Here is a 27689-nt window from a genome sequence, read left to right as displayed (position 1 = left end):
TTATTACAGTCATTTAAAAGAAAACACCAAATTTATGCTCATTCTACTAATCTCACAACCCTGAAAACTTAAAATAACTCTTTACGGCATTGAGAATATAAATAATTACTCATCTGATCATGTTAATAAGTAATCATTATACTGTATATCTGTTGTGTGTGTATACATATACCATGTGTGTCTGTGTGTATGTAGAGTTTGTATGTGTATAGTGTGTGTGTGTGTGTGTGTGTGTGTGTGTGTGTGTGTGTGTGTGTGTACAATTCTTCAGATGTATTTATCCAAACTCTCTATAGCTTGTTTTTTTGTGTATTTTCTCCATGCAGTGGAAATCTTTCCGTGTCCCTGGAATGTTTTACCATAGTACTTTTCCAGGTCTGTTTTGAATCTGCACACAAACCACTTCCAGTATGGGAACTCTGAATTATCAGGAGTGATGCTCCACCTAGCATATTCTCCTCCTGCTGTTCTGTATTTTGTGTAGGGTACCAAATCATCTGTACCATGATGGGGGTGGAACTTTTTACAACTTTTTACTAAAGTTGTACAAATATTAGCACAGAGATTTGTTGTGTCTCTGTAGAAGCATCCTTTGATTCCATTTACTCTGTGGAAGGGGACACTGTGATCTCCATCATGATTCTCCATTGTGTTGGTGCAGATCGTTTTACAGAATGGACACTGAACCCAGCAGCACTGACAGAGATGTTCAATCAGAATCTCATCTGGTTTCTTCCTGAACTTCTCCATGTTGATGTCTGTTACACTGTTGAAGCTTTTATGTTGTTCTGACATCATCTTTGTGAGACCATCACCTACAACCTTCTGAAGAAAATCTAAATCTGTAATTTCCTCCAGACCAGTGCAAGTTATTTCTTTTAAGCTCAGCTCATCTGTTAGTGAATTCTTCAAACTTCTCAGCCACATGTTTGCATCACCACTGCTGTTCTTCACTTCTTCAGTTGTGATGTTCACAGCGTTCATCACTTTCTGCTCTTTGTGTTTCAGGTTTCCTTTGAGAAGATTCAGAATCTCTCTGTTATTATCAGTGATGTATTTATCAACATTTTCTATAATGAACTGTTCAAAGTGTTTCTTGGGGTGGTTGATGTACCCCATGTACTTCTCAAAGTTCTCCTGCTCTGCCAGAGATTTCAGGATGTGTTTCTCAAGCAGTGACCTGTTACCATTAAATTCTGGCATGTCTGATCTCATCTGTGTTGACAGATCAATAGCAGTTTTATTGTAGGCTGCTTCCAGGATGGCTGGTACAAGATTGTTGTAGACAAGTTCACCAAATACTGTTGTGGTTGTTGCTCCTCTGCAGTAGTTTTGGAAGATGCTGTAATATTGTGGTTTCTGCTTTTCAAGATACAATTTTACATCATTTTCATCTCTGAACTGTTGGTGGATCTTGGTGAATTTGGGTTTTGCATGATAACACACATGAAGACAGAGATCCAGAGTGAATTCCTTCTTCAGCTTTATTGTCTTGTTCTCACTGTGATATTTCTCAACTCTGTGTTTGACCTGGTCAGTTATTTCCTGAATGTAGCTGTTTTTGTATCCCAGTCCTGTAATTTTGCTGCAGATCTTCTTGATCAAGTCCTCAGATTCTTGGATGACATTGTTAATTAGGTTCCTCACTGACTCCTGGACTTCAAAAGGAATCATTTTTATTGTCTTCAAAATGTAACATAAATAATCTCCCAGTCTGTGTATCTTTGTATAATCTTCCTGAGATCTTCGCTCATACACAGCAGCTTGTTCATTACCTTCAGATAGAATCTGTATCACATCCTCCCAAACATCAAAAGGTTTCTCTACAGGTGTGTCTTGTGTCAGATCAGTGACCCATTTGTTCCACACTTTATCAAATTCCTGTCTGAGGACTTGTTCACCAGTTTCTGTGCTTTTTAGTTGTAGAGCAAGTGCTTTACTCATATTGAAGAGCTTTTCATCATATTCTGTCTTTTTGTCATCAAAAGCTTCTCGATCTTTTTGCTGTTGAAGTAAATCATTCAGGTTTGTTTTTGCATTTTTAACAAGATCTTCAAGAAGTTGTTTAATTTTGTTTTCACATCTCACTTTCCACTGAATTAAAATGTCTTTGTCCTTGTCCTCTTCAAAGTAACATTTCATTGATTTCTCCACTTCTTCTTTGGTCTTCTTCATGTCATCATAAAGGTCTTTGTCCTCAATCTTTTGCAGTTTTTTGTTTTTAATTGTGTTGTGCAGTTTTTCTTCATGTTCTAACATGGCACTTCTGAGGGACCAGGTCCATTTTCCAAACTCAGTTTCTAGTTTCCTGTAGGCTGCAATCTCCAGTGTGTTTCTGAAGCTAAAAACAAAGTTCTCGTTCAGTAGAGCCGTCCACAGATCACTGATGCGTGATTTAAACTTTGAGAGTTTCATACTATGAGACTTGGTAGCATTTGTGAAAATAGCTCTCTTTAGCTTCTGAACATTTTCACTGTATGAGGGGTTTGGTGGAGCCATTGGTGGGCTGCCCTCCCAGAGCTGTGCAAAATACTGAACATCATCTTGTACATTGAAAGCAATAACATCACTGAAGCACTCAGCTTCACTGTCTTCCTCTTTAGCAGCTAATTTTGTCATTTCATCCAGTTTTTCCTGTAGACGTCTCCTGCCCTCCATGTTCTTCTCTCCAGCAGTGATGTCACCAACATTCTGATGGACAAACATACATCTGGGATTTAGTTTGACCTTCTTCATTCTCAGCAAGGCCTGAACAACAATCTGAAGAATCTCCTGCATCTCAGCAGGGTTCTCACCAAATATATTGATCAAAGTCAGATTTCCAAGACCTACAACAAATGTGGCAAGTTCATTATCATGATGGTGAGTGGATTTTCCTGCAAGCTCAAGTGCTCGAAGCCCTTCTGTATCCACAATAAGAACATAGTCAAACTTCAGCTGCTCCTTCATCTCCTCTGATACTCTGACCAGCTGCATGAAGGCTCCTCGGGTGCACCTTCCAGCACTGACAGCAAACTGGAGTCCAAACATGGCATTCAGCATGGTGGATTTTCCTGTGCTCTGAATCCCTAGAACTGACAGCACAAAGACTCTCTGGTCTCCCAGTTTCTTTATGAGTTCATCTAGAACTGCTGAAACCCAGATCAGTGGAACATGAGTAGCATCACCATCCATCAACTCTATTGGAAGACCAGATTTTATGAGTTCTGCAGCAAGTTTAGGGAGATTGTAGATAGTTATTTCTCCAGATGTTTTCTTACTTGACTCATATATCTGACCCATCTCTCTGAAGATGTGTTCCAGACCAAATGTTGCTGCATTCAGCTTTACAGATATTTCTTCAAGTTCTGTTTGCTCAGCATTCAACTTTTCTCTTTCAGATGTGTCATGTTTGTTTTTGAGGTCTAAAACCCTTGTCCATGTTTCATTGTACTTGTGATGAAGATCTGAAAGACCATCTGAGGTTTGTTTGTCCACTAGAATCTCAAGCCATTTAATAAAAAATAATTTTTCATTTCCTGATAGAGAATTCAGTGAGGAAACAATTTTTTTCATAAAGTCTGATTGTCCAATTTCTTGTTGCTCTTCACGTATTTTTTCCATTTTTGTTTGTTTTTCACTCTTTTGCATTTCTAAATTGTTTCCTTGAAGTCGATGTGAGTCTTTGTTTATCTGACACCACTCATACCAGAGCTTCCCTTGACAGGGCAGGTGTGTTTCCTTTAATGTGGATATTTCCTTCCCCTCCAGATGTTTTATTATCTCTAGTGCAGCTTCTTTTCCTTTCCTGCATTCAGGATCATCTTCATCTACGGTGATCTCATTGTTTTTGTGTAAATGATCAAGTTTAAAAACTGAAGATGACTTGGTCAGACACTCTGTGATAGTTGTTCTGATGTTCTCAGATACGTCTGACTGATTTCTGTCTTTTAAACCAATTCTGTATATTCTGTCATCAATCTCGCTAACACCTGATTCATCCTCAGAAAGGAGACAGATGAGTGGTTTGGGGCCTTTTAGAAGCTTCTGTAGCATCTCCTTATTTCTTTCATGTTTAGGATCAGATAAAAGAACAACATTTACAGACGACATTTCAGTCAGAATATCCAGTTGTTCTTTACTGGTTTCTGCATCACCATGTAGATTACAGAAAGCAACACAGTCAGTAAAATGATCAGTTTCATTTCCAGATGGACAGTACCAAGCAATCTCCACAACTCCATTAATCAGTAGACGGTTTTTAATGCTGCCTGGACAGTGTCTGTGGAAGAACGTCTGATGCTTCTTACTGATCAAGCTGTTCATCAGCTGAGACTTGGAAAAGGACACATCTCCTAACCTGAAGAACGCCACCATTGGAGTTTCTGCTTCATAAACATGCTGGGTTTTACTGATCTTGGTACCAGAAGTGTCAGTGGTTTTCCAGCTTTTAATAATTTGGTGAAATGTCCGCAGAGGAAACTCAATATTTCCAGTAAATGGATTTGGCACCAGTAGAGGCAGAGCGTACTGACACTGAGAGAGTTTAGTCACTATTAGTTGCTTCAGGAAACTGTCTGAGCAGTGGAACACCGCCATCTGAAGATCCATGGGATGGATAGGATTGTATACACGCGCACCATCAGAAGATGAAGCTTTTTTGGCAAAAAGCTCAGCCAATAAATCACCTTTTCTTTCTTTTGTACATGAGGTGGAGGGCTTATAAGTAGTTTCTTCTTTGGTGCTGATGTATCTTGCTCTGTAATCCATCATTAACAACCTTTGTAAGAAGGTGTGAACCAAATCTTTTTCTTCACAAGGTTCTTGACAATGTAATGAAAGAGAAGTGAGCTGAAGAACATCTGCAGTTTTTGTTTTTACTTTCTGCTTTTCCAAAAGATGAAGTCTAGTAAAGAGTTGTTTTGTTTTTATATTTACTTCACATTTTGATTCAGATTCTTCTACTCCAAGCTTCATCTTTTTCTCCTGTAAAACACATTTAAACATTTTGATCACAGCATATTTATTAAAACTCATAATCCATTTTAATTCATTTTAACAGCATCTGGGAAAGGAAATCAAAAGTCAAAATTGTCTAGTACACTTTTAATAGACGTTTAATAGGATGCAATCTGTTCCAGTTTGCATCCACTTGAGTTTATGAATCAGTTCTCATTTTGGTTTTGAAAATGTATTGACAATTAGTACTAATATGTTTGTGTGATTCAGGGATGTTGTAGGACTACAGTTAGATTCATGACTCATTAATTATACCGAACAGGTGATAATAATCATCATTTTTATATATAGATTGTAGGTTTGCCATTAACTGAAACAGAAACAGCTGTGTGTGAGGGTACAATGATGTGGACAATGAGTTTGTGGACAGTTTCATCACAGGTTATACCCTATGGCAAGACTGAGCACAGCAACAAGACACAAAGTAGATCTACTGCATCAGCAGGGTCTCTCCAAGGCAAAGGTTTCAAAGAAGACTGGGGTTTCAACAACTGCTGTTTAAGCTCTTATGAAGGAGCACAAAGAAACAGGCAACTCTGAGAACCATAGACACATAGCTCAGTCAAATAAACTTAGTACAGCAGATGAAAGACACATCATGCTTACGTCTCTTCAAAATCGGAAGATGTCCAGCAGTGTTATCAGCTCAGAACTGGCAGAATCCAGTTACACCAGTTTACTGTTCAAAGAAGTCTGGTCAAAGTGGTCTTCATGGAAGACTTGTGCCCAAAAAGCCATACCTTTGACATGGAAATAAGGCCAAGTGACTCAACTATGCACAAAAAAACTGTGGTGCCCTGAAATGATGAGTCAAAATGTTAAATATTTGGCTGTAACAGAAGGCAGTTTGTTAGCTGAAGGGCTGGAGTGTGGTACAATAATGAGCGTCTGCCGGCAACACTCAAGCATGGTGGAGGTTCCTTGCAGGTTTGGAACTGCACTTTAGCAAATTGCAGCAAATCTTCAGCATGAAGCAGAACAAGGAGTTTTAAAAATGATGATATGGCCCCCACAGAGCTCTGATCTCAACATTTGGTACAGAAGCAGTATCCACAAAAGTCTTTGAGGAGCAAAGATGATCAGAGGATCTCCAGTTTGTGAACAACGTGTAAGAATGTGTAAAAAATTTGTATGTCTAACAACAATATTCCTCAAAGAAATGGAAGGGATTTGCATATTTCTCCCTCAACAGTGCATAATATCATTAAACCATTCAAATAATTGGGAGGAATTTCAGTGTGACAATTGGGACAAAATGACACTTGAAACACCTCATTTCTTGCTGTCCTCTGTGCCAAAACATGTTTAAGTGTTGTGAAAAGAAATAGCAACATTACAAATGCTTACTATGCCAACTTTTTGGACTGTGTTGCAGAATATTTTTGTTTGCATGATTCCTACTGTCTTTTTTGATTTGGGGTTGTATATACAGTATGTTCACATAGTAAAAACACATTTCCTAAAACCTCAAAAAAGATAAATGATTTTTAACCATGAATGCAAAGATAAATTTAGAACTACTTACAAATTCTGTTTCTGCTGGATAAAGGTTAGAGCTGGAGTCTGTAAATAAAAATAACAAAATATTGTGTGATGAAGATAATAAACAATTTAAAGTACAAATGATTATTTATTTCAGCCTAACTGATCATGATGGAAATACAGTGTTAGCTCACCCCTGCCCCTCACCCCTGAGTTACCACTGTGGGCCCCTAAGCAAGGCCCTTAACCCCCAATTGCATGGATTGTTTTGGGCACAATTGTAAATCACTCTGAATAAATGAGTCTGCTAAAGCCTCCACCATTCAAAATTAAGGTACTTCTAGGGAGTGGCCATTCAAAATTTTATGCACTAAATCACCAAGGTTTAATAATTAAATTATGTTAATAAATGAGTGAAACTGCACTGAATTGACCCCCTGTTCAGTTTATGATTATTTAATGTATTTTAGTTTAAGTATTTATTTTTGGGTTTATTCAAGGCTTCTTCAAAAAGTTTCGCACTTTTCAAACTCTATTAAGAATTTCAAATACAAATGACACAGTCACCTTCTGATGTATTTTACCAGCGTCGCACAATTTTAATACCATCAGTAAAAAATGTTTTTGGTTGAGATCGTAGCCACTGATGCACTGCTGCTTTCACATCATCATTAGATGAAAATCTTCTTCCCCTTAAAGCTTCTTTGAGCGTCCAAAAAGGTGCAAATCAGATGGAGCTAAATCCGGACTTTAAGCGTCTCTCAGACACGACCGATTACTTATCCTCCCGCCCTCACTGCTTATAACCAAAATATAACAGTGAGGAAACTTTTTGAAGATCCCTCATATATGCAATTTAAATCATTTGATTATGTTTACCTGATAAACTCATCACATGTATCTGTTACAACTTGTTATGTTCTGTTTTTATGAAACTATCGAGCATAACATTTTACTGGAGAGGCTAGAAAATACAGTAGGTATTAGAGGAATCTCTTGTTTTAAATCCTACAACCCCAAATCAGAAAAAAGTTGGGACACTATGGAAAATGCTAATAAAAAAAAACAGAGTTTCTTACACTGACCCAAAAAAGTTGGGATGGGGCAATTTAGGCTAGTAATGAGGTGAAAAAACTAAATAATGATGAGATTCCAAACAGGTGATTGTAATCATGATTTGGTACAAAAGCTGCATCCAGGAAAGGCTGAGAGTCTCTGATGAGTAAAGATTATTGAAATGTTTAAAAACAATGAACCTTAAAGATTGGAAGGGATTTGCATGTTCTCCCTCTACAGTGCAGAATATCATTAAACCATTCAAAGAATCAGGAGGAATTTCAGTGTATAAAAAACTGCATCAAGAACCTCCACTCAACAATAGCTGATATAACCACATGGTTGAGGGATTAGTTTATCAAACCATTATCAAGCTCTACAATACAGAGTTACTGCACAAATGAGACTTAAAACTTTACTGTGTAAAAAAGAAGCCTTATGTTAACCATGTCCAGAAGCGGCGTCAACTTCTCTGGGCTTGTTGGCATCTAGGATGGGCCATCACACAGTGGAAACGTGTATTGTGTTCAGATGAATCAGCATTCCAGGTCTTTTCTAAAAAAAATGGATGCTGTGTGCTCCGGACTAAAGACAAAAAGGATCATGACAGACTGTTATCAGCAACAAGTCAAAAAAGCCAGGGTCTGTCATGGTATGAGGATGTGTCAGTACCAGGGTCTGTCATGGTATAGGGGTGTGTCAGTACCAGGGTCTGTCATGGTATGGGGGTGTGTCAGTACCACGGTCTGTCATGGTATGGGTGTGTGTCAGTACCAGGGTCTGTCATGGTATAGGGGTGTGTCAGTACCAGGGTCTGTCATGGTATGGGGGTGTGTCAGTACCAGGGTCTGTCATGGTATGAGGGTGTGTCAGTACCAGGGTGTGTCATGGTATGAGGATGTGTCAGTACCAGGGTGTGTCATGGTATGGGGGTGTGTCAGTACCAGGGTCTGTCATGGTATGGGGGGTGTGTCAGTGCCAGGGTGTGTCATGGTATGGGGGTGTGTCAGTACCAGGGTCTGTCATGGTATGGGGGTGTGTCAGTACCAGGGTCTGTCATGGTATGGGGGTGTGTAAGTACCAGGGTCTGTCATGGTATGGGGGGGGTGTCAGTACCAGGGTTTGTCATGGTATGGGAGTGTGTCAGTACCAAGGTCTGTCATAGTATGGGGGTGTCAGTGCCAGGGTCTGTAATGGTATGGGGTGTGTCAGTACCAGGGTGTGTCATGGTATGGGGGTGTCAGTACCAGGGTCTGTCATGGTATGGGGGTGTGTCAGTACCAGGGTCTGTCATGGTATGGGGTGTGTCAGTGCCAGGGTCTGTCATGGTATGGGGTGTGTCAGTACAAGGGTCTGTCATGGTATGGGGTGTGTCAGTACAAGGGTCTGTCATGGTATGGGGGTGTGTCAGTACCAGGGTCTATCTTGGTATGGGGTGTGTCAGTGCCAGGGTCTGTCATGGTATGGGGTGTGTCAGTACAAGGGTCTGTCATGGTATGGGGTGTGTCAGTACAAGGGTCTGTCATGGTATGGGGTGTGTCAGTACCAGGGTCTGTCATGGTATGGGGGTGTGTCAGTACCAGGGTCTATCTTGGTATGGGGTGTGTCAGTGCCAGGGTCTGTCATGGTATGGGGTGTGTCAGTACAAGGGTCTGTCAAGGTATGGGGGTGTGTCAGTACCAGGGTCTGTCATGGTATGAGGTGTGTCAGTCCCAGGGTCTGTCATGGTATGGGGTTTGTCAGTACCAGGGTCTGTCATGGTATGGGGTGTGTCAGTACCAGGGTGTGTCATGGTATGGGGTGTGTCAGTACCAGGGTCTGTCATGGTATGGGGGTGTGTAAGTACCAGGGTCTGTCATGGTATGGGGGTGTGTCAGTACCAGGGTCTGTCTTGGTATGGGGCGTGTCAGTGCCAGGGTCTGTCATGGTATGGGGTGTGTCAGTACAAGGGTCTGTCAAGGTATGGGGGTGTGTCAGTACCAGGGTCTGTCATGGTATGAGGTGTGTCAGTCCCAGGGTCTGTCATGGTATGGGGTTTGTCAGTACCAGGGTCTGTCATGGTATGGGGGGGTGTAAGTACCAGGGTGTGTCATGGTATGGGGGTGTGTCAGTACCAGTGTCTTTCATGGTATGGGGGTGTGTCAGTCCCAGGGTCTTTCATGGTATGGGGTGTGTCAGTTCCAGGGTCTGTAATGGTATGGGGGGTGTCAGTGCCAGGGTTTGCCATGGTATGGGGGGGGGGGGTAAGTACCAGGGTCTGTAATGGTATGGGGGTGTGTCAGTACCAGGGTCTGTAATGGTATTGGGGTGTGTCAGTACCAGGGTCTGTCATGGTATGGGGTGTGTCAGTACCAGGGTGTGTCATGGTATGGGGTGTGTCAGTGTCCTTGGTAAAGGTCATTTACACTCTGTGATGCAGCATTAATGCAGAAAAGTTTATTGAGATGTTAGAGCAACATGTGCTGCCTTCAAGACATCGTCTTTGGACGCCCAGCATTTTTTAACAAGACGATGCAAAACCACCTGCTGCACACATTACAAAGGCCTGACTGCAAAAGAAGAAGGTACGGGTACTGGACTGGCCTGCCTGCAGGGCAAAATGCGACAACGACGACCCCGTGCTGTTACACATCTTAAGACGTGTTTGCAGGAAGAATGAGACAAAATAAAAGCTGAAACACTAAATCACTCGGTCTCGTCGGAGCCAATATGTCTTTGTGGTGAAAAGGAACAGCAACATTACAAAGTGGTAACTTTGTGTCCCAACTTTACTGTCCCAACTTTTTTTGGAATCTCTGTGCATAATGCCAAGGCCAAAAAAATCTTGAATTGAACTTGAAAATCAGCATAATTTTTTTGATGGATCAACATGTATGTGGTACTACTGACCCATCCAAGTGTTCAAGAAATTCAAGAAACAAGAATCCAAGATGGCGCCCACCGTTGCAGACGTCTTCATACCGTCCTCCTCACTCAAACACTATTTTTGGTTTATTTTAGCTTTTTTGTTTGTATTAAACACAAAGTTTAGTCACGCACAAATTAGGTATAGCAGAGAAGCACTACTGGATATCGGTAAAGTTCACCATGAACTTTCATTAAGCATTTTGGACTTCGACTTTCTTTTACATCCAGTGAATTTAACCATTGCAACCTAAAACGTGTTCTGCCCAAATATCACCAACATGTAAGCTTTCCGACGAGGGAGAGGAACGTGCTGGACCAAGTCTACAGCAACGTAAAGGGAGCTTACAGGGCAGTACCACGGCCACACTTTGGACAGTCTGACCACATTTCCGTGTTCTTCTATCCTGCATACAGACAACTCCTCAAGCGAGCACCACCAGTGAGTAAAACTGTTAAAGTGTGGAATGAAGAAACTGATCTGGAACTTCAGAACTGTTTTAACAGCACAGACTGGAACGTGTTTAGAACTGCTGCTCTGAGAGAGGACTGTACTGTTGATCTAGAGCAGAGGTCACTAACAGGCGGACCGCGGTCCGGGTCCGGACCCAGAAGCTGTCCCATACGGACCCGAACCTACAGCCAAAACGGAAAGTTATGATTTGAAACCTGACGGAGCGCTTCTATTTTAACCGGCGCAGCTTCTGTAGTCTTTACGGTAGCGGTTTAGCGAATGAGAAAAACGCACAGACCAATCACGTGACACCACTCAGCCAATCAAGTCTGTGCATTCCTGCCGGTAAACACAGCGACTCTACAGTGCAGACAGATGAGAGAGTTAGAGGCGAGTTACATGTGAAAAGATGGTGGAAAGAAAAAGAAAGATAGCGAACGTAGAAAAAACGAAGGGAGAGATACAGACGACTGTGCCGGAGAAAGCTGAGAAAAAGACGAGTGAGACAGGAGATAAATGTCGCTCTCCAAAAAAGAAACGTGTACAGCGAAAATACAGCATTTAATCCGTGATGGAGAGACTCATCTCTGTTCTTACTTCCCACTGGAGCACAATTTATTTTTACTTTCTCTTAATTTAATAAGAGAAAAGTTTGATAAGGTGGAGCGGTCCGGGTCCTCTCTGTGTGGAGTTTGCATGTTCTCCCCGTGTCTGTGTGGGTTTCCTTCGGTGCTCCGGTTTCCTCCCACAGTCCAGAGACGTGCAAGTGAGGTGAATTGGAGACACTGAATTGTCCATGATTGTTTTCGATATAAACTTGTGACCTGATGAGAATTGTGTAGTGAGTAACTATAGTTCCTGTCATGAATGTAACCAAAGTGTAAAACATGACGTTAAAATCCTAATAAATAAACAGACATGTGATTTGACAGTCAGTTATTGATTACATGCAGATGTTGATACAGCTACTTATATATATTATAACATATATATTATATATAGCAGTGATAGCTCAGTGGTTAAGGTACTGGACTAGTAAACAGAAGGTTGCCGGTTCAAGCCCCGCCACCACCAAGTTGCCACTGTTGGGTCCCTGAGCAAGGCCCTTAACCCTCAGTTGCTCATTGTGTAAGTCACTTTGGACAAAAGCATCTGCTAAATGCTATATATATATATATATATATATATATGTATATATGTATGTATAAGATAATCCTTTATTAGTCCCACAGTGGGGAAATTCAGTGTTGCAGCAGCGAAGGTATAGTACAGCACTCAGTACAAAAAATAGACAATAAAAAGTACAATGTATAATAATAAAAAAGTCAGAAAAACTGAAAAAACTCTAAAAAAAATTTACAAATAATTTTATTATATATATATATATATATATATATATATATATATATATATATATATATATATGTATGTATGTATGTATGTATGTATGTATGTATGTATGTATGTATGTATGTATGTATGTATGTATGTATATATATATATATATATATATATATATATATATATATATATATATATATATATATATATATTCCGGACCTTTGCTTCAAGAAATTTTTTCTAACTGGACCTCTTTCAATTTTAGTTGAATACCCCTGATCTAGAGGAATATGCTTCTGGAGTAACTGGCTACATTAGCTACTGCACTGAGGCTGTTGTTCCCACTAAACACTGCTGGAACTACCCCAACCAAAAACCCTGGATAAACTGTGAAGTTCGTTCCATGCTACGTGCTCGCTCAGCTGCATTTGTCTCGGGCAACACAGAGGACTACAAAAGGGCCAGATATGACCTGCGTAGAGCCATCAAAGGGGCCAAGAGACAGTACACACTGAAGCTGGAGGGATATTACATCAATACGGACTCCCGGCGCATGTGGCAAGGTTTGCAACACATCACAGATTACCAGCAGAGGAACATAGACATTACAACCAGCAATCCATCACTAACAGAAGAGCTGACTGAGTTCTACGCGCACTTTGAGGCCCTCACCATCGAACCACTGAAAGAGGTTCCAGCCACAGAGAGCACACAGGACGCTTCACTCACTGTGTCTGTGATGGAGGTGAGCAGGGCACTTCTGAGGATAAACCCAAGGAAGGCAACTGGTCCAGACAGCATTCCCGGACGTGCACTACAGGTTTGTTCATCAGAGTTGGCGGATGTGTTTGCAGACATATTCAACCTGTCTCTTATGCAAGCCTCTGTTCCTTCCTGCTTTAAGACCACCACCATTGTTCCACTCCCAAAGACAAACACAATAACCTGCTTGAATGACTATCGTCCCATTGTGCTCACACCTATCGTAATGAAGTGCTTTGAAAGGATAGTCATGACTCATATCCAAAAAGCTATTCCGGACACATTGGACCCCCTACAGTTTGCATATCGTCAAAACAGATCCACTGATGATGCAATCTGCACAGCCATGCACACAGCCCTTTCACATCTGAAAGGCAAGGACACGTATGTAAGAATGCTGTTCATCGACTACAGCTCGGCGTTCAACACAGTCATACCACACAGGCTCACCGAAAAGCTCCACACCCTTGGACTGACACCGACCCTCTGTAACTGGATACTAGATTTTCTATCTGACCGATCTCAGTCTGTCAGGATTGGCACTTGAACATCCAGCACAAAGACCATAAACATTGGGACACCTCAAGGCTGCGTGCTGAGCCCTCTTCTGTACTCGCTCTTCACACATGACTGTGTGGCCTCTTATAACACCACCAGTATTATTAAGTTTGCTGATGACACCACAGTCATTGGTCTTATTACTGGGGGGGATGAGACGGCGTACAGGAGGGAGGTAGCAGATCTTGTGGACTGGTGTCAAAACAACAATCTTTCATTAAACATTAACAAAACAAAGGAACTGATTGTGGACCCCAGGAGGAGAGGAGAACAGCATACACCGCTGTATATAGGTGGAACAGTGGTGGAGAAGGTGAAAACCTTCAAATTCCTGGGTGTGCACATCAGTGAGGATCTCACCTGGTCCTGCAACACACCTCAACATCACATCATCAAAAAATCACAACAGAGACTGTACTTCCTGAGAAGGCTAAGGAAATTTGGCATGTCAACCAAAATTCTCAGCAACTTCTACAGATGTACGGTGGAAAGTATCCTTACCAGCTCCATCACAGTCTGGTATGGAAACTGCACTGCAGAGGACAGGAAGGCTCTCCAGCATGTAATAAAAACTGCACAAATAATTTCTGGAACGTCCTTCCCTGCACTACAGGACATTTATCATACTAGGGTGGTCAGGAGAGCCCCCAACATAATTAAGGACAGCACACACCCCCAAAACTACCTCTTCACTCTTCTGCCATCAGGCAAATGTTTCAGAAGCATAAAGGCCAGAACAACAAGACTGACCAACAGTTTTTACCCACAGGCAGTCAGGCTTGTGAACAAACATGGACTGTCACATACACAACTTACCTCATGAACATTGAACATCCTCTACAATTAGTGATGGGTCGGTTGCGAACGATCTGGCTCTAAGAGCCGGCTCTTTAAAGTGAACGACGGGATCCGTTTTTTTTTTCCGTTTTTTTTTTCTGTTAAAGCCGCACATGATTGGTCAAGATGCGTAGTGGCATGCACAGTCAGCATGCAAACGAACAGGAGGGAGAGAGAGAGAGAGAGAGAGAACTCAGCGCTTTACATAGGCAGACATTACACGCTGGAAAGGTGAGGAAAATGAGTGAGAGGAAACAGTAAAGTTTGGACATGAGGAACCCCTTTTACAGAGAAGTTCAGACCCACTGAGCTGGTGGGAGACCAAGTGTTCAGTCTACCCACATCTTATACATGTGATGGCACATAGACTGTGTATCTGTCCACTCAGAGAGAATCTTTTTTAACAGGGCAGATCATAACAGAAAGGAAAAACAGGATCAACCCATCAAAGATGAGCTGCTTGAGAGAATCTTTTAAAAAAAACAGGGCAGATGAAAACAGAAGGAGAAACAGGATCTTCGCTAAAGACTTACAAATACTGTCACCTGGATGCTGCTTTTTTTTGTTTTGCACATTTTCATTTATATTTTGTTGAGTGATGCTTTGTCGATGTGTTCTTTCACTCTAGATGCAAATTTACAAGTAATATATACAATCAGATCTTTTTGTCTAATTGAGATGGGTCTTTGTTTTTGTATTTTATAATTTATTGTTGTAGCACTCTGTTCCATGTTGAGTATATAGATAAAGCCATTTAAATAATAAACGTTTGATACAATGTTTTTACAATAGTAATTGATTTTACATGTAATTTGGTAATAAATTAATTTAAGGAACAAAAAAATCTAAGGAGCCACTTGGGAGCCAAAAGAACCGGCTCTCTAAAAAGAGCCGGAATTCCCATCACTATCTACAATGCACTATTGCACATTTAAATGACTGCTACTACTTGCATATAATGTTGCACAATTTGCACCCTAAAATAACTGCTGTATTGTCTGTATTTATGCTGTATAACACTGCATAATTTCTGCACCTTATGTAACTGCTGTTATGTGCCTTTTTTTACTGCCTTAGTTTATTCCTATTTTTATTCCTCTGTATATAGAACGTTTTTTATAGTTTAAATTGATATATTTTTAAAAAAAGTTTTATACTAAGTTTTTTATTCTGTTATTTTAATTTTGGAGGACGAACGAAGTAAGAATTTAATTGTACAATGTAACTGCTGGTTCTTCTGTGCACATGACAATAAAACTCTTGAATCTCTTGAATCTTTTGACTGAATAGGCATTAAATCCCACATTTCAAAATCTTGCGTGTGTTACAGAACCTTTGCTAACAAACCCTTAAATACCAAACGCTGTAATTAGTGCTGACAACCCACAGCTGACTCTGCCCTATTTAAGCAGAGCTAGTGTGGCTGCAAGTTGTTGCACCTTTTGTTCCTTTGTCATGTTGCTGCGTAACCTCTCACCGTTTTTGGGGCCAGAAGGTACCCCCGGGCTTTACTAGGATAGTCGGGTGTGTAGGTCGAAAGGCCGAGGTAGAAGGCCTTTTTTTTATTTTCCGATAGGGAAAGTTTGATGCGACTGTTACACAGCCCTCGCGCTGCCTATTGTTTTCATTAGGTAGGTAGGTAGGTACTTTATTAATCCCAAAGGAAATTAAGGCCTCAGTAGCAAGTTACATAAATCAAAGTCAAAAAGTAAGTAATAGTACACACTACAGAGCTTCACATTATACAAAAAAGTATCTGAATAACCACAACAACACTCGGACAACACACAACAAAAACAGGACTTGAGGGTACATATGGTACATGTGGTACATATGGAGGTGTTATTTCAGTTAACATTGTGAAGCTAGTATAGATTATAAGTCACAGTTGTAAGATATAAATTATGAAGTAAATTATAAAATGAATTTAAAGTGAATTATAAAGTATAAAGTGCACCACAGTGCAAATATAAGAAATATAAGAAAAAGTCAGAAAATGTGCAGATTTATGTACATAAGGTGCGGATGTGCCTGTCTGTGCATGTGCACATGAGTGCCCACAAATGTGGACACACACGTGCTCACCCACATACATAGATTATTGTACATGTGCCACAATTCTGTTCCATTCATTCCTCAGTTCCTCCCTGCCCCCCCACCTGCATAGAGGTAAAGAGCCTAATGGCTCTGGGAACAAAGGATTTCCTTAGTCTGTCTGTAGAGCAGCTCTGTGACAGTAGTCTGTTACTGAACACACTTCTCTGTCGCAGAAAAGTTGTGTGCAGTGGATGGTTTTGATTGTCCATGATGGAAAGCACTTTCAGAGTCCTTTTCTCTGTTACAGTTACAAGTGAATCCAGCTCTATTCCGACCACCTTTCCAGCTTTCCTGATCAGTTTATCCCGCCGTGTTACATCCCTCTTCTTAATGCTGCCTCCCCAGCACACCACACTATAAAAGAGAGTGCTAGCAACCACAGATTGATAAAACATCTGCAGGAGTGTCCTACATTTGCTGAAGGACCCCAGCCTTCTCAGGAAATAAAGCAGTCTTTGTGTCTTTTTGCATATATTGTCCATGCTTTCAGACCAATTTATCGTCTAGCTGCAGCCCAAGTTACTTGTAGGTCCTTACTAACTCCACATTAGACTCCTCAATAGAGACCGGCTGCAAGGGATGCCCAAATCTATGAAAGTCCACCACCATCTCTTTAGTTTTTATGTATTTAACTGTAGATGGTTCAACCGGCACCAAGCAACAAAGTCATCAACCAGGTTCCTATACTCCTCCTGTCCATCCCGTATGCACCCAATAATCACAGTGTCATCAGAAAACTTTTGCATGTGGCAAGTCTCTGAGTTGTAATTAAAGTCTGATGTGTATAGTGTAAACAGGAAAGGGGAAAGCACAGTTCCCTGTGGTGCTCCAGTGCTGCTAACCACAGTCTCTGAAGTACAGTCCATCTACTGTGCCGTTCTGCTCCCAAAATTGTTTAGTGCATTTACGTTCCCAGATGTGATGTCACTCTTCTCCTCGGCAATCACGAGGAGAAGATCACTTTTCTAGTTACCCAGGTCCCTCATCTTCAATTAGTCCTAGGTTTCTCTTGGCTCAGTAAACACAATCCTAGGATTGATTGGGGCACTGGGTAAATTTTTGGGTGGGGGAAACGCTGCCAGGATTCATGCCTGTTACAGGCTAGCCCACGACCAGAATCTAAGGTGTCCGTCATAGCACCGGCGGATCTAACTAAGGTCCTGTCTGTTTACCATGACCTCGAGGAGGTCTTTAGTAAGTCCTGAGCCCAGGACTTACCACCCCTATAGACCATTTGATTGCGCCATTGACCTTCTGCCATGCACTTCCCCTCCCAGGGGACGTCTCTTCTCGTGGTCTGGTCCGGAAAGGAAGCCAAGAAAGACGGGTGCAGGGTTCTTCTTTGTAGCCAAGAAGGGCGGGTCCCTACGCCCTTGCATTGATTATTGCGGTCTTAATGCCAAGTGGGCAGTCCAAGTGGGTTATTCAGGATTTGTGGAAGATGCTTAGGTGGCTTACAGCAGGTAATCTGACCACCTGGGCGGACAAACTTTTATGGGCTGAATTTTCCCACAACACCCTTCACCACTCTGCATTAGGGATGTCTCCCTTCGAGGCACAGTTCGTGGAGGTCCCATCTATTTAGCAGCATGTCCGCCGCTGCCACGCCACCTGGCAAAAGGCCAAGGAGGCTCTCCAAGCCGCAAAGCACTCTATGAAGCGCAATGCAAACCACAGGTGGCAACCGGCCCCTACCTTCCGTCCGAGCCAACAGTGTACTCTTGTCTACTCTTGTCTACCCGGGTTCCTCCCATAAACTGCCACCTAGGTTTATTGACCCGTTTAAAGTAGTAAGGCGGATAAATCCTGGGACATACAGGTTGGAGCTACCCGCTCGGATGAAAGTCCATCCAGCCTTCCACGTCTCTCAATTGCGGCCATTTGGGTGTGAAGGTATCTCTCCTCCCACTCAGCCTAACACCCCATGTAACATCCAGGGTGCCCCTGCATTCACAATCTGCCACCTCCTTGAGACGAGGAAGGTGCAGGGTAGCACCCAATACTTGGTCGATTGGGAGGGTTATCACCCTGAGGAGCATTCATGGGTCCTCGCTCATCATATTCTGGAGGTGTCCCTAAAGGAGGGGATACTGTTAGGGTTTCTGCGACGACTGGTGAACCAAGGTCTGTGTTCACCTTTTAACTTTAACACTTTTTGTTTTTCATTTTCTTTTTTGTTTATTCTGTGTTTGTGTTTTATTTTTGTTAATAAATATAGTTGCTCACGAAACTAAAACCTGCATCTTGGGTCCGACTCCTTTCATCATAACACTTTCAAAAACAGTAAAAGCTGTCACTGTCTTTTAAAAGAGGGTGGTGGCGCTATCATATTAATGCCCATGGTTTTGGAATCGTAGCTCATTGTAGGACCAGGACTGTCCACTTCAACTAAGAGCACACTCTTGTACCTCCTAGCTCTCATTTTCAGTTATGGTGTAATAATTAAGGGTGTCGGAGTCTCATGCTACTTGGCATAATTAATATTATACTATTAATGATTTTGTTTCTATCACATTTAAACTACATCATGGTGTGAACCTGTTTCCCACCTGAGGCTGAAGCCTGTGGGTGTAAACTCAATTTCCTTATGCTTTTCACTTTTTTTGTTAGAAATCATTTTATTTTAATGTTTTCAATCAAATTCTAATTCATTCAAATTAATCTTTAAGTCACCCAAGAAAGATGGAGGTTTCTGCTGAGTCTGGTTCCTCTCAAGGTTTAATCCTTGTTATTTTAATGTTGCTCTCGACTTGCAGGATTTTTTTTTTGTTAAGGTATTTTGTACAGTTGTCTTAAGCCAATGCTATGCTAACCATACAGATAAAACTCCAGATGAAAGATCAGTGTTTGTGAAGCTGAGCAACAACTTCCACCACAGTAAAAATGTCAACATTCACATGAAATAGTTACATTTCCAAATAAACATTTACAAATGTGACATTCATTTAACCATGGTAAAGTGTGCTGATATATTTATGTTCATTTCAACACTTACCTTTTTTAACACTCCCTACTATGTTAAACGTCATATCTGCACTTTTCCTCTCTTCATCTTTTCTATTTTTGTAATAATGCTGCAAAGTTTCCTCTGCATCCTCAAAAATGTCACATGTGAGGTAACTTCCATTTACTTTCAGCAATTTGTCAATATCCTTAAACAACCGACAAATCAACGTCTCATCTCCGTGTTTAAATTGGTAAAACCGCCCGTCACATTCATCCAGAAACTTGTTAAAACTTGAAGATTTTTCCTCTTCAGCCTCCCAGTCAGTACTGATCAATATAGAATAGTTTAGTGCTCGGTCACTGAAACAGTTCAGTAAGTGTTTTAGTTGGTTCGTGTCCTCCTCTGTAAAACTCTGAGGTTGCACCATGAGTAAGAAAGCATGAGGACCAGGAGCAGTAAGTGAAACACACTCTTTTAGTCTCTCAGATGACCGAGTGAGTTCTGGATTGTACAGATGAGGAGCATTGATGATGGTGATGTATCTTTCCTCCACCCATCCTCTGGCGTTCTCACTGTGCTGATCTACTAAATGTGGAGGAACTTCAGTGTCAAATGCAGCTCTACCCAGAATGAAGTTCCCCACACTGCTGGTCTCTGAGTGACTCTTTCCTAACAGAATTATCCTCAGTTCAGACACTGAAAATGAGCGAAAATATAAAAAAATCATAAACATATGTATTACTGCTGTTTAGAGATTTAACAGGATGCTTCACTAGAATGCACATGTACTATTTAATGGGTTGTATCATTTAAAAATTATATCGAATTTAGTTAAAACATTTATAGGACTAACATGTAACATGAGAAAAGATTCTCTTGTATGATAAGATGAAAACTGAACTATTTGGACAGAACAACATGCATTGTCTGACAAAAAGCTTTTACTGTGAGAGTAATCATTTATCCTACAGAGCAGTAATGACTACAACATAGTTGACTAATAGTTTATTTTTAAATGTCTCATTTCTCGTTCACTTAATTAGAAATACATTTTTACAAGTATGGAACAAAAATTCTTACTTGTGAGAGGTGGGGACATACTTCTCCTCTTTCTTAGTGGTAGATAATCTGTGCATGAATCACAAACCATGTTTTAATCAACACACTGCAGGACCAGCTGATGAACATGATCTTATACAGAACTTACAGAGATTGCAGTTCCCATCATAATCACTGACACTATAATTATCTGCCATTTAACAGATTATATTAGTCTCACACTGAAAAACATAATCAAGTTAATTTATTTGGAGGAAAAATCCCTCATTAAGCTTTTCCTGTCATTAAGCCATGAATACAAGCAACTGGAGTTTGTTAAACACTACTGGGACTTTGAGCTTTGAGAACAATTGAGCTTTTTGGCTACAAATCAAGTCAGGGTTTATTTGTCACATATATATTCATACACAGTACAAATGTGTTTGGCATAAAAAGAAGTATGACTACATAGAAAAAACTTATGCCCATTATTAGGTATGGTGGAAATTTTGTTAAAATCTGTAAATCTTGTTAAAGTACATGGTATTGTAAACTACATGAAATACCAGGACATTTTAAATTTGTGGCAAAATCTATCTGTCACTGCCAATTTCCATCAGATCCAATGATTTGATGAACACAAATATGGTTTTCTGAACACAAAATTAAACTTGTGCCATGGCTACCTCAGTCATCACCATTAAAAACCTGTGGGGTGAAATAAAGAGGAGAATGCACAAGAGAGGATCTGGGACCCTGGACAGTCTGGAAAAATTTTGTAAAGAGGAATGGACTCAAATTTCCTGCTTTTTATAGTGTGATAGAAGAGACTTAGTGCTGTTTTGTTGGCAAATGTAGATTGTACATTTCATACTCAAATGTAGATTGTAGAGAGTACTAAATGCAATAATTCTCACACGTGCTTTTTTTTCTCAGAATAAATAAACTCCAGTTAAAGGTTGGATTTTTCAGTGGGAGAGAATTTCACCAAAAGCTGAAATACAGAAAGTCAGTGTATATTACAAAATTACTTCTTCTAAATAAGTTATATTATCTGGGAATTCTTTGTAAAACCTCGAACCAAAATGTTAGTAGAACATTAATAAATAAAAGAAAGTAAAATTTTTGTTTTAAATATTTTATACCTGGGCTTTCAGAGAAGGTCTGAATTTCCAACATTATAGACTGTTCTACTTATTGTTATTAGGAAGGATAATGACCCAAGGTGCAGATACAAAATAAAATTTTATTTAAACAAAAGGTACAAAAAACGGAAAAAATACGAAAAAAGCAGAAACAAAAACGGCGCTGGAGACAACAGGGAATAATGGGATCAGGTTTAGTCTCCGGTCTGGTAGGTTCCCACTGCCTAGACAGGGCATCCGGCTTACCGTTTTTGGAGCTCGGTCTAAAGGACAGTGTAAACTGGAACCTTCAGAAAAATAGGGACCACCGAGCCTGACGTGAGTTCATCCTGTTCGATTGTCGGATGAACAACAAGTTTTTGTGGTCCGTCCAAACAAGGAAGGGATGTTTTGCTCCCTCGAGCCAGTGTCGCCACTCAAGTGCCAACTTGATGGCCAAAAGTTCCCTGTCTCCAACCAGGTAATTCCGCTCAGCTGGAGTCAGGCAGTGCGAAAAGAAGGCACAAGGATGCAGCTTCTTTTCTGGGCCCGCTCTGTGGGACAAGATTGCCCCAACCCCGACCTCAGAGGCATCAACTTCAACAACGAAGTGTTCCTCAGGGTCGGGCAACTGCAAGACAGGAGCAGTGGTCAAGAGAGACTTAAACCTGTCAAAGGCTTGTTGGGCATGCACCGTCCATTTAAAAGGTCCCTTGCCAGTAAGGGCCGTTAAGGGAGCGGCAACTGTGCAGAAGTTCTGAATGAATCGCCTAAAAAAGTTTGCAAAGCCCAAAAACCTTTGCACTTGGCGAACAGAACCTGGAGTTGGCCAATTCTCCACAGACTTTATTTTAGCCGGATCCATGCGAAGGGCGCCCTGTGAAACAATAAACCCCAGGAACGAAACCGATGGGGAGTGGAAGACAGACTTCTCCAGCTTGACGAAAAGGCGGGGATCGAGCAAGAGCTGGAGGACACGTCAGACATGCCCTACATGTTCGTCGATGGATCGACTAAAAATCAAAATGTCATCTAAGTACACATAGACGAACCGATCAAGGGCCTCCCGTAAGGCCTCATTGATAAAACGTTGGAAGTTCGCGGGTGCGTTCATCAACCCAAAGGGCATCACTAAATACTCATAGTGGCCAGTGGATGTGAGTAACGCGGTCTTCCACTTGTCCCCCTGCCTGATTCGGATCAGATTGTACGCACTGCGTAAATCGAGCTTGGTAAAAATAGTTGCTTGCTGAAGGGCTTCGAAAGCCGTGGCCATCAGCGGCAGCAGGTACCGATCCTTGATTGTAATGGCATTTAGACCGCGGTAGTCGACACAGGGGCGCAGGCTGCCGTCCTTCTCCCCTACAAAAAAGAACCCCGCCCCGGCCGGGGAGGAAGAAGGATGGATGAACCCCTGTTTGAGTGCCTCATGCACATACTCCTCCATAGCAACCTTCTCTGGACTGGAGAGAAAAGGCGCCCCCTAGGAGAATAAGTGCCAGGCAACAAGTTTATGGTGCAGTCGAACGGTCTATGGGGGGGCAAGTCCTGCAGGTCATGGTACGCAGTGGATACCTGGGCCAGGTCCGGGATCTCCACCTTGGGGCCCGGTGGACATGAATCCCGACACCGCGTTCCACAGATGAAGATCAAACCAGTGGCCCAGTCGATCTGAGGGTTGTGCTTGGTCAACCAGGAGTAGCCCAACACCACCTGGAGCTGAGGCACACAGGTCACCAAAAAGGTAATGTGTTCCTTGTGGCTGCCTAGATGCAACATGAGAGGTTGTATCTGGTGAGTGATAGGGACTGCCCGTTACTGCCCACCCATCCACGGCATAGACTGAGATGAGGTTAGGTAGTGGTTGAACCTCAATCCCCAATCTGCGTACCATGTTGGAATCGATGAAATTCTCCACAGCTCCAGAGTCAACAAACACTTTAAGGTTAGTATCCCCTGAGCCCCAATGCAACCAGGCCTGTAAAAACAAGCCATGTTTAGGGATGGTGGTGCGGCTCACTCTCGATTCCCTGAATCGTGAGCGGCCTACTCGTTTAACCATGCCCGTGGTCGGGGAGAGGAGCCCGAAGACGGGGGTGTGGTTGCCCGAGTCGATCCCAGTTGCATGGGGTCAGGGTCTGGTGACACCGGTCGAGGAAGTCCCTGAGACCGGGTAAAAGGTGGGTGAGCACCTCGCTCACGCACTCGCTGGCGGAGTCGAGTGTCAGTGGAGGTGGCAAGTGAGTAGAAGGCTTTTAGCGTGGTCAGGAGTTCACGAGTGGCCAACTCATCCTTTATATTCTCCCCTAGCCCCCGGTGAAAAATTGCAGTTAACGGCCCCTCCTCCCAACCGCACTCAGCAGCTAGCATGCAGAACTCAAATACATAGTCGGCTACCGAGCGTCGCCCTTGCATCAGCTAGAGTAGCCGCGGCCCCGCTTCCCGCCCTCCGGAGGGATGAAAAAAGGTGTCCTTTAGAGCGCCTCTAAAGGTACCCTCTGACGTACATTTGGGAGCATTCTGCTCCAAGAGGGCGGTTTCCCACTCCAACGCTCTGCCTGTCAAAAGGGATATTATGAAGGCCACCTTAGAGCGTTCAGTGGGAAAACGCGAAGGCTGTAATTTGAATGTCAATGCGCACTGGAGGAGGAAGCTACGACATTTCTTGGCCTCTCCCGAAAATCGCTCGGGGGGCGGAATAGGGGTTTCGCCTCCCGAGGGAATTCCGAGGTGAACAGGAGGATGGACATGATGGCTGGGGCAAGACTCAGCAGTCGGCATATGCTGGGTAAGCTCAGCTACCCGTTGTGCCAACTCTGTGAGCGCTAGCTCATGTCGGCCCAAATCCACCCCCTGGTGGCGCAACATATCGGAAACCGGCGGGGCATCTGCTGGGTCCATTTACTGGTCGCACCTTTCTGTTATGAGGAAGGACAATGACCCAAGGTGCAGATACAAAATACAATTTTATTTAAACAATTGGTACAAAAAACAGAAAAATACAAAAAAAGCAGAACAAAAATCAATCGGGAGAACCCCGATTGAGCCGCTGGATCCGCAGGCAGAAACTGAAAAGAAAAAAAGAGAAAAGATGAAGGATGCGCTGAGGCACGAACCCCAGTCGCTCAGGTGCTGGGCGTTGGCGCTAACCGTTTCACATTAGCTGCTGAAATGGAACTGGGCAAAAAGCGCTTAAACAGTGCTGGCCGAAAAGCGGCAAAAATAGAAAAATAACTCCCGATGAGGGGAGCACCCGAAGCAGCAAAACAGATCGGTCAAAGTTCCCAAAACCCGTAACTGGAACAGCCAACCTGAAATACGCACAGGCAATAACTGGGGATGAGGGGATTGCGGCGCTGGAGACAACAGGCTCACCATAAAGCGCCACCCAGGAGACAAAAAAACGCTATGATTAGACCGTAAAGAAGGCACTGTAGCTAAAGCAAACCCCCTGCTTTATGCGGCAGGGGTGTTAGCACTAATGCTACAAACAAATAATCAGCTCGAGGGCTGAGCGTTCCTGGAGAAAACAAAGGGCTACAACCTCAGCCTTTCGGCCTACAATCCCGTTCGGGCTACAATCCCGTTCAGGCTACCGTCTTTCTCTATCAAAAAGGGGTGAGAAGACGCTCTCACAGCCAGACACACAGAGGCAACAGAAACAAAGGTGCAACACCCGCTGCGGCCTAAATAGGCCAGGTGCAGCTGCAGGCAATCACCCTAATCAGCAGGCCTACAAGAGGCCTTGCTTTGCTTTGTTCTGTAACGCCTGCTTCGCCGGGAACCCGGGGTAAGTTCACCAGCTACCGCAGGCACCCTAACACTTATAAGTTGTAACAGACTTTTTTCTGGTTACATTTATTAAGCTGTTAAACTCATTTCCTTCCAGCAACCTCGGTACCGTAAAACAGAGTTTATGCTCGCACTAAAAACTTTAGTGTAGACATTTTGCAAATATCGTAATCATGTTCAAAGCCAAAAAAAGAGCTTTATTGTGACATTTTTTCTTTTTTATTTAACCTGATTTTATTTATAATAAATATCACAATGGTTACATCACAAAATCTACAATAATTAAAGTTATGATCAGTTTGACCGGATATTGTCAGTACCTGATGGTTTTTGTTACCACTGTCACGCCATCTGCACTTTAAAAAAGTTCGGTCACACTATCTACACAATGTTTTACTGCATGTTTAAACCATGTTTTACGGTGATACAGCTGTGAAGCTTTGAAGAGGGTAAATCATCTTTTTACAGCTTAATATACATTACTACTGAGTTCTGATGCACATAAAGTGTACCGGAAACAAAAGTGTGTACAATAAAATAGGCAGATCAAATAGTAATTAAATCCCACCATTATGACCATGAAGAACACTTACTGTACTGCTCATGTGTTGATTTTGAGAGAATTTTACTGTAGGAATTTGGAGTAATGTGATGGCAAACTTGTGTAAAGTGTTTGTTTGTAAAGAACACATTTTGAAGTCCAAAAATATAAGCAAATTAAATTATCAAATGCCACCATTAGAATAATGAAGAACACTTACTGTAGTACTGATGTTGTGATTTTGGGACACTTTTACTGTGGGAATTTGAAATAATGAGATGGCAAACTTATGTACAACTTATGTACAGATCACTTCCAGTCCAGTAATATTAGCAAATCAAATGATCAAATACCACCCATAGATCCATGAGGAACACTTACTCTAGTACTCACCATGTGATTTTGACCATGAGACATTTGGAGTAATATGATAACAAACTTGTGTAAAGTGTCTATTTGGTTGTGTTTAGACCACTTTTTTTAAGATCAATAAAAAAGAAAACCAATTGTTATTAAATTTCACCCCTAGATTCATAAAGTACACTTAGTTTAGTACTCATGTTGTGATTTTGGGACAATTTTACTTTTCGTCATTTAAAATAACGGAATGGCAAACTTATGTAAAATATCAGTTCAGTGTTTGTGGTAAATTGTGGTCTTATCACAACCGAACAGACACTTTACACAAGTTTGACATTCAATTAGTCTAAATTTCAACAGTAAAATAGTCTTAAAATCACAGGATATATTCTAGAGTAAATGTTCTTTATAATTGTAGGGATGCCATTAGATAACAATTTGATTTGCTTATTTCATTGATCTTCAAAAAGCGGTCTGTGCACAACTGAATTGACACTTTACATATGTTTGGCATCCCAGTATTCCAACTTCCTGCAGTAAAATTGTCCCCAAATCCCAGGATAAGTACTAGAGTAAGTGTTCTTCCTGACTTTATGGGTGGCACTTAATAACAAATTGATTTGCTAATTTTATTGGACTTCAAATGTGGTTTTAAAACATCCAAATTGACATTTTACATATATTTGCCATCCCATTATTTGAAATTTCTACAATGAAATTGACCCAAAATCATATGAGTACTAGAGTAAGTGTTCTTCATGACTTCAGGGGTGGCACGTGATAACAATTTGATTTGCTAATTTTATTGATCTTCAAAATGTGGTCTTAACACAACCAAATATACACTTTATACAAATTTGCTATTCTATTACCCAAATTACTACAGTTAAATTCTCTCAGAATCAACACATGAGCACCACAACCATGAATATAGGCATTTGATAACAATTTGATTTGCTTATTTTATTGATCTTTAATAAGTGGTCTGTACACGACCGAATAAACACTTTACACAAGTTTGAGATCCGATCACAACAAATTCCTACAGTAAAAACATCTGAAATGTATTTCATTAATAACAGAATTAATGCTTTTCTTGAATGAGGTGGATCTTGTGCATCAGAACACGGTAGATTAAGTTTATTAAACTGTAAACAAACAGCTTTATTGTCTTCAACACTTCGGTTACCGTAAAATACGGTTTAGACGCGCAGTAAAACTTCAAGTGCAGATAACGAGACCGAGCTTTATTAAAGTCCAGATTTGGTGACCGCGGTGTTTTAGTTTTACATCGTGAATGTTTAAAATAATGATAATGCATCACTGTACTGTACATCACATAACTGCAATCAGTTTATTATAGAATTCTGAATCTTACCTACAGCCGCCATCGTCCCT

General features: G+C 41.6%; 1 protein-coding gene across 1 annotated transcript; it reads right to left on the bottom strand.

Annotated features, from left to right (window-relative positions):
• Positions 1 to 128: 128 nt before the first annotated feature.
• On the bottom strand, positions 129 to 27689 carry LOC134335518 (interferon-induced very large GTPase 1-like). The gene is made up of 4 exons (XM_063018062.1): positions 27670 to 27689; positions 19485 to 20132; positions 6524 to 6561; positions 129 to 4965 (listed from the first exon to the last, which is right to left on the bottom strand). The coding sequence occupies exons 1-4, from the start codon at positions 27680 to 27682 to the stop codon at positions 268 to 270; spliced, it is 5397 nt and encodes a 1798-aa protein (XP_062874132.1). The 5' UTR covers positions 27683 to 27689; the 3' UTR covers positions 129 to 267.

The sequence above is a fragment of the Trichomycterus rosablanca genome, chromosome 2, assembly GCF_030014385.1.
Source record: "Trichomycterus rosablanca isolate fTriRos1 chromosome 2, fTriRos1.hap1, whole genome shotgun sequence".
NCBI lineage: Eukaryota > Metazoa > Chordata > Actinopteri > Siluriformes > Trichomycteridae > Trichomycterus > Trichomycterus rosablanca.
This window is presented reverse-complemented; position numbering and strand designations above follow the sequence as displayed.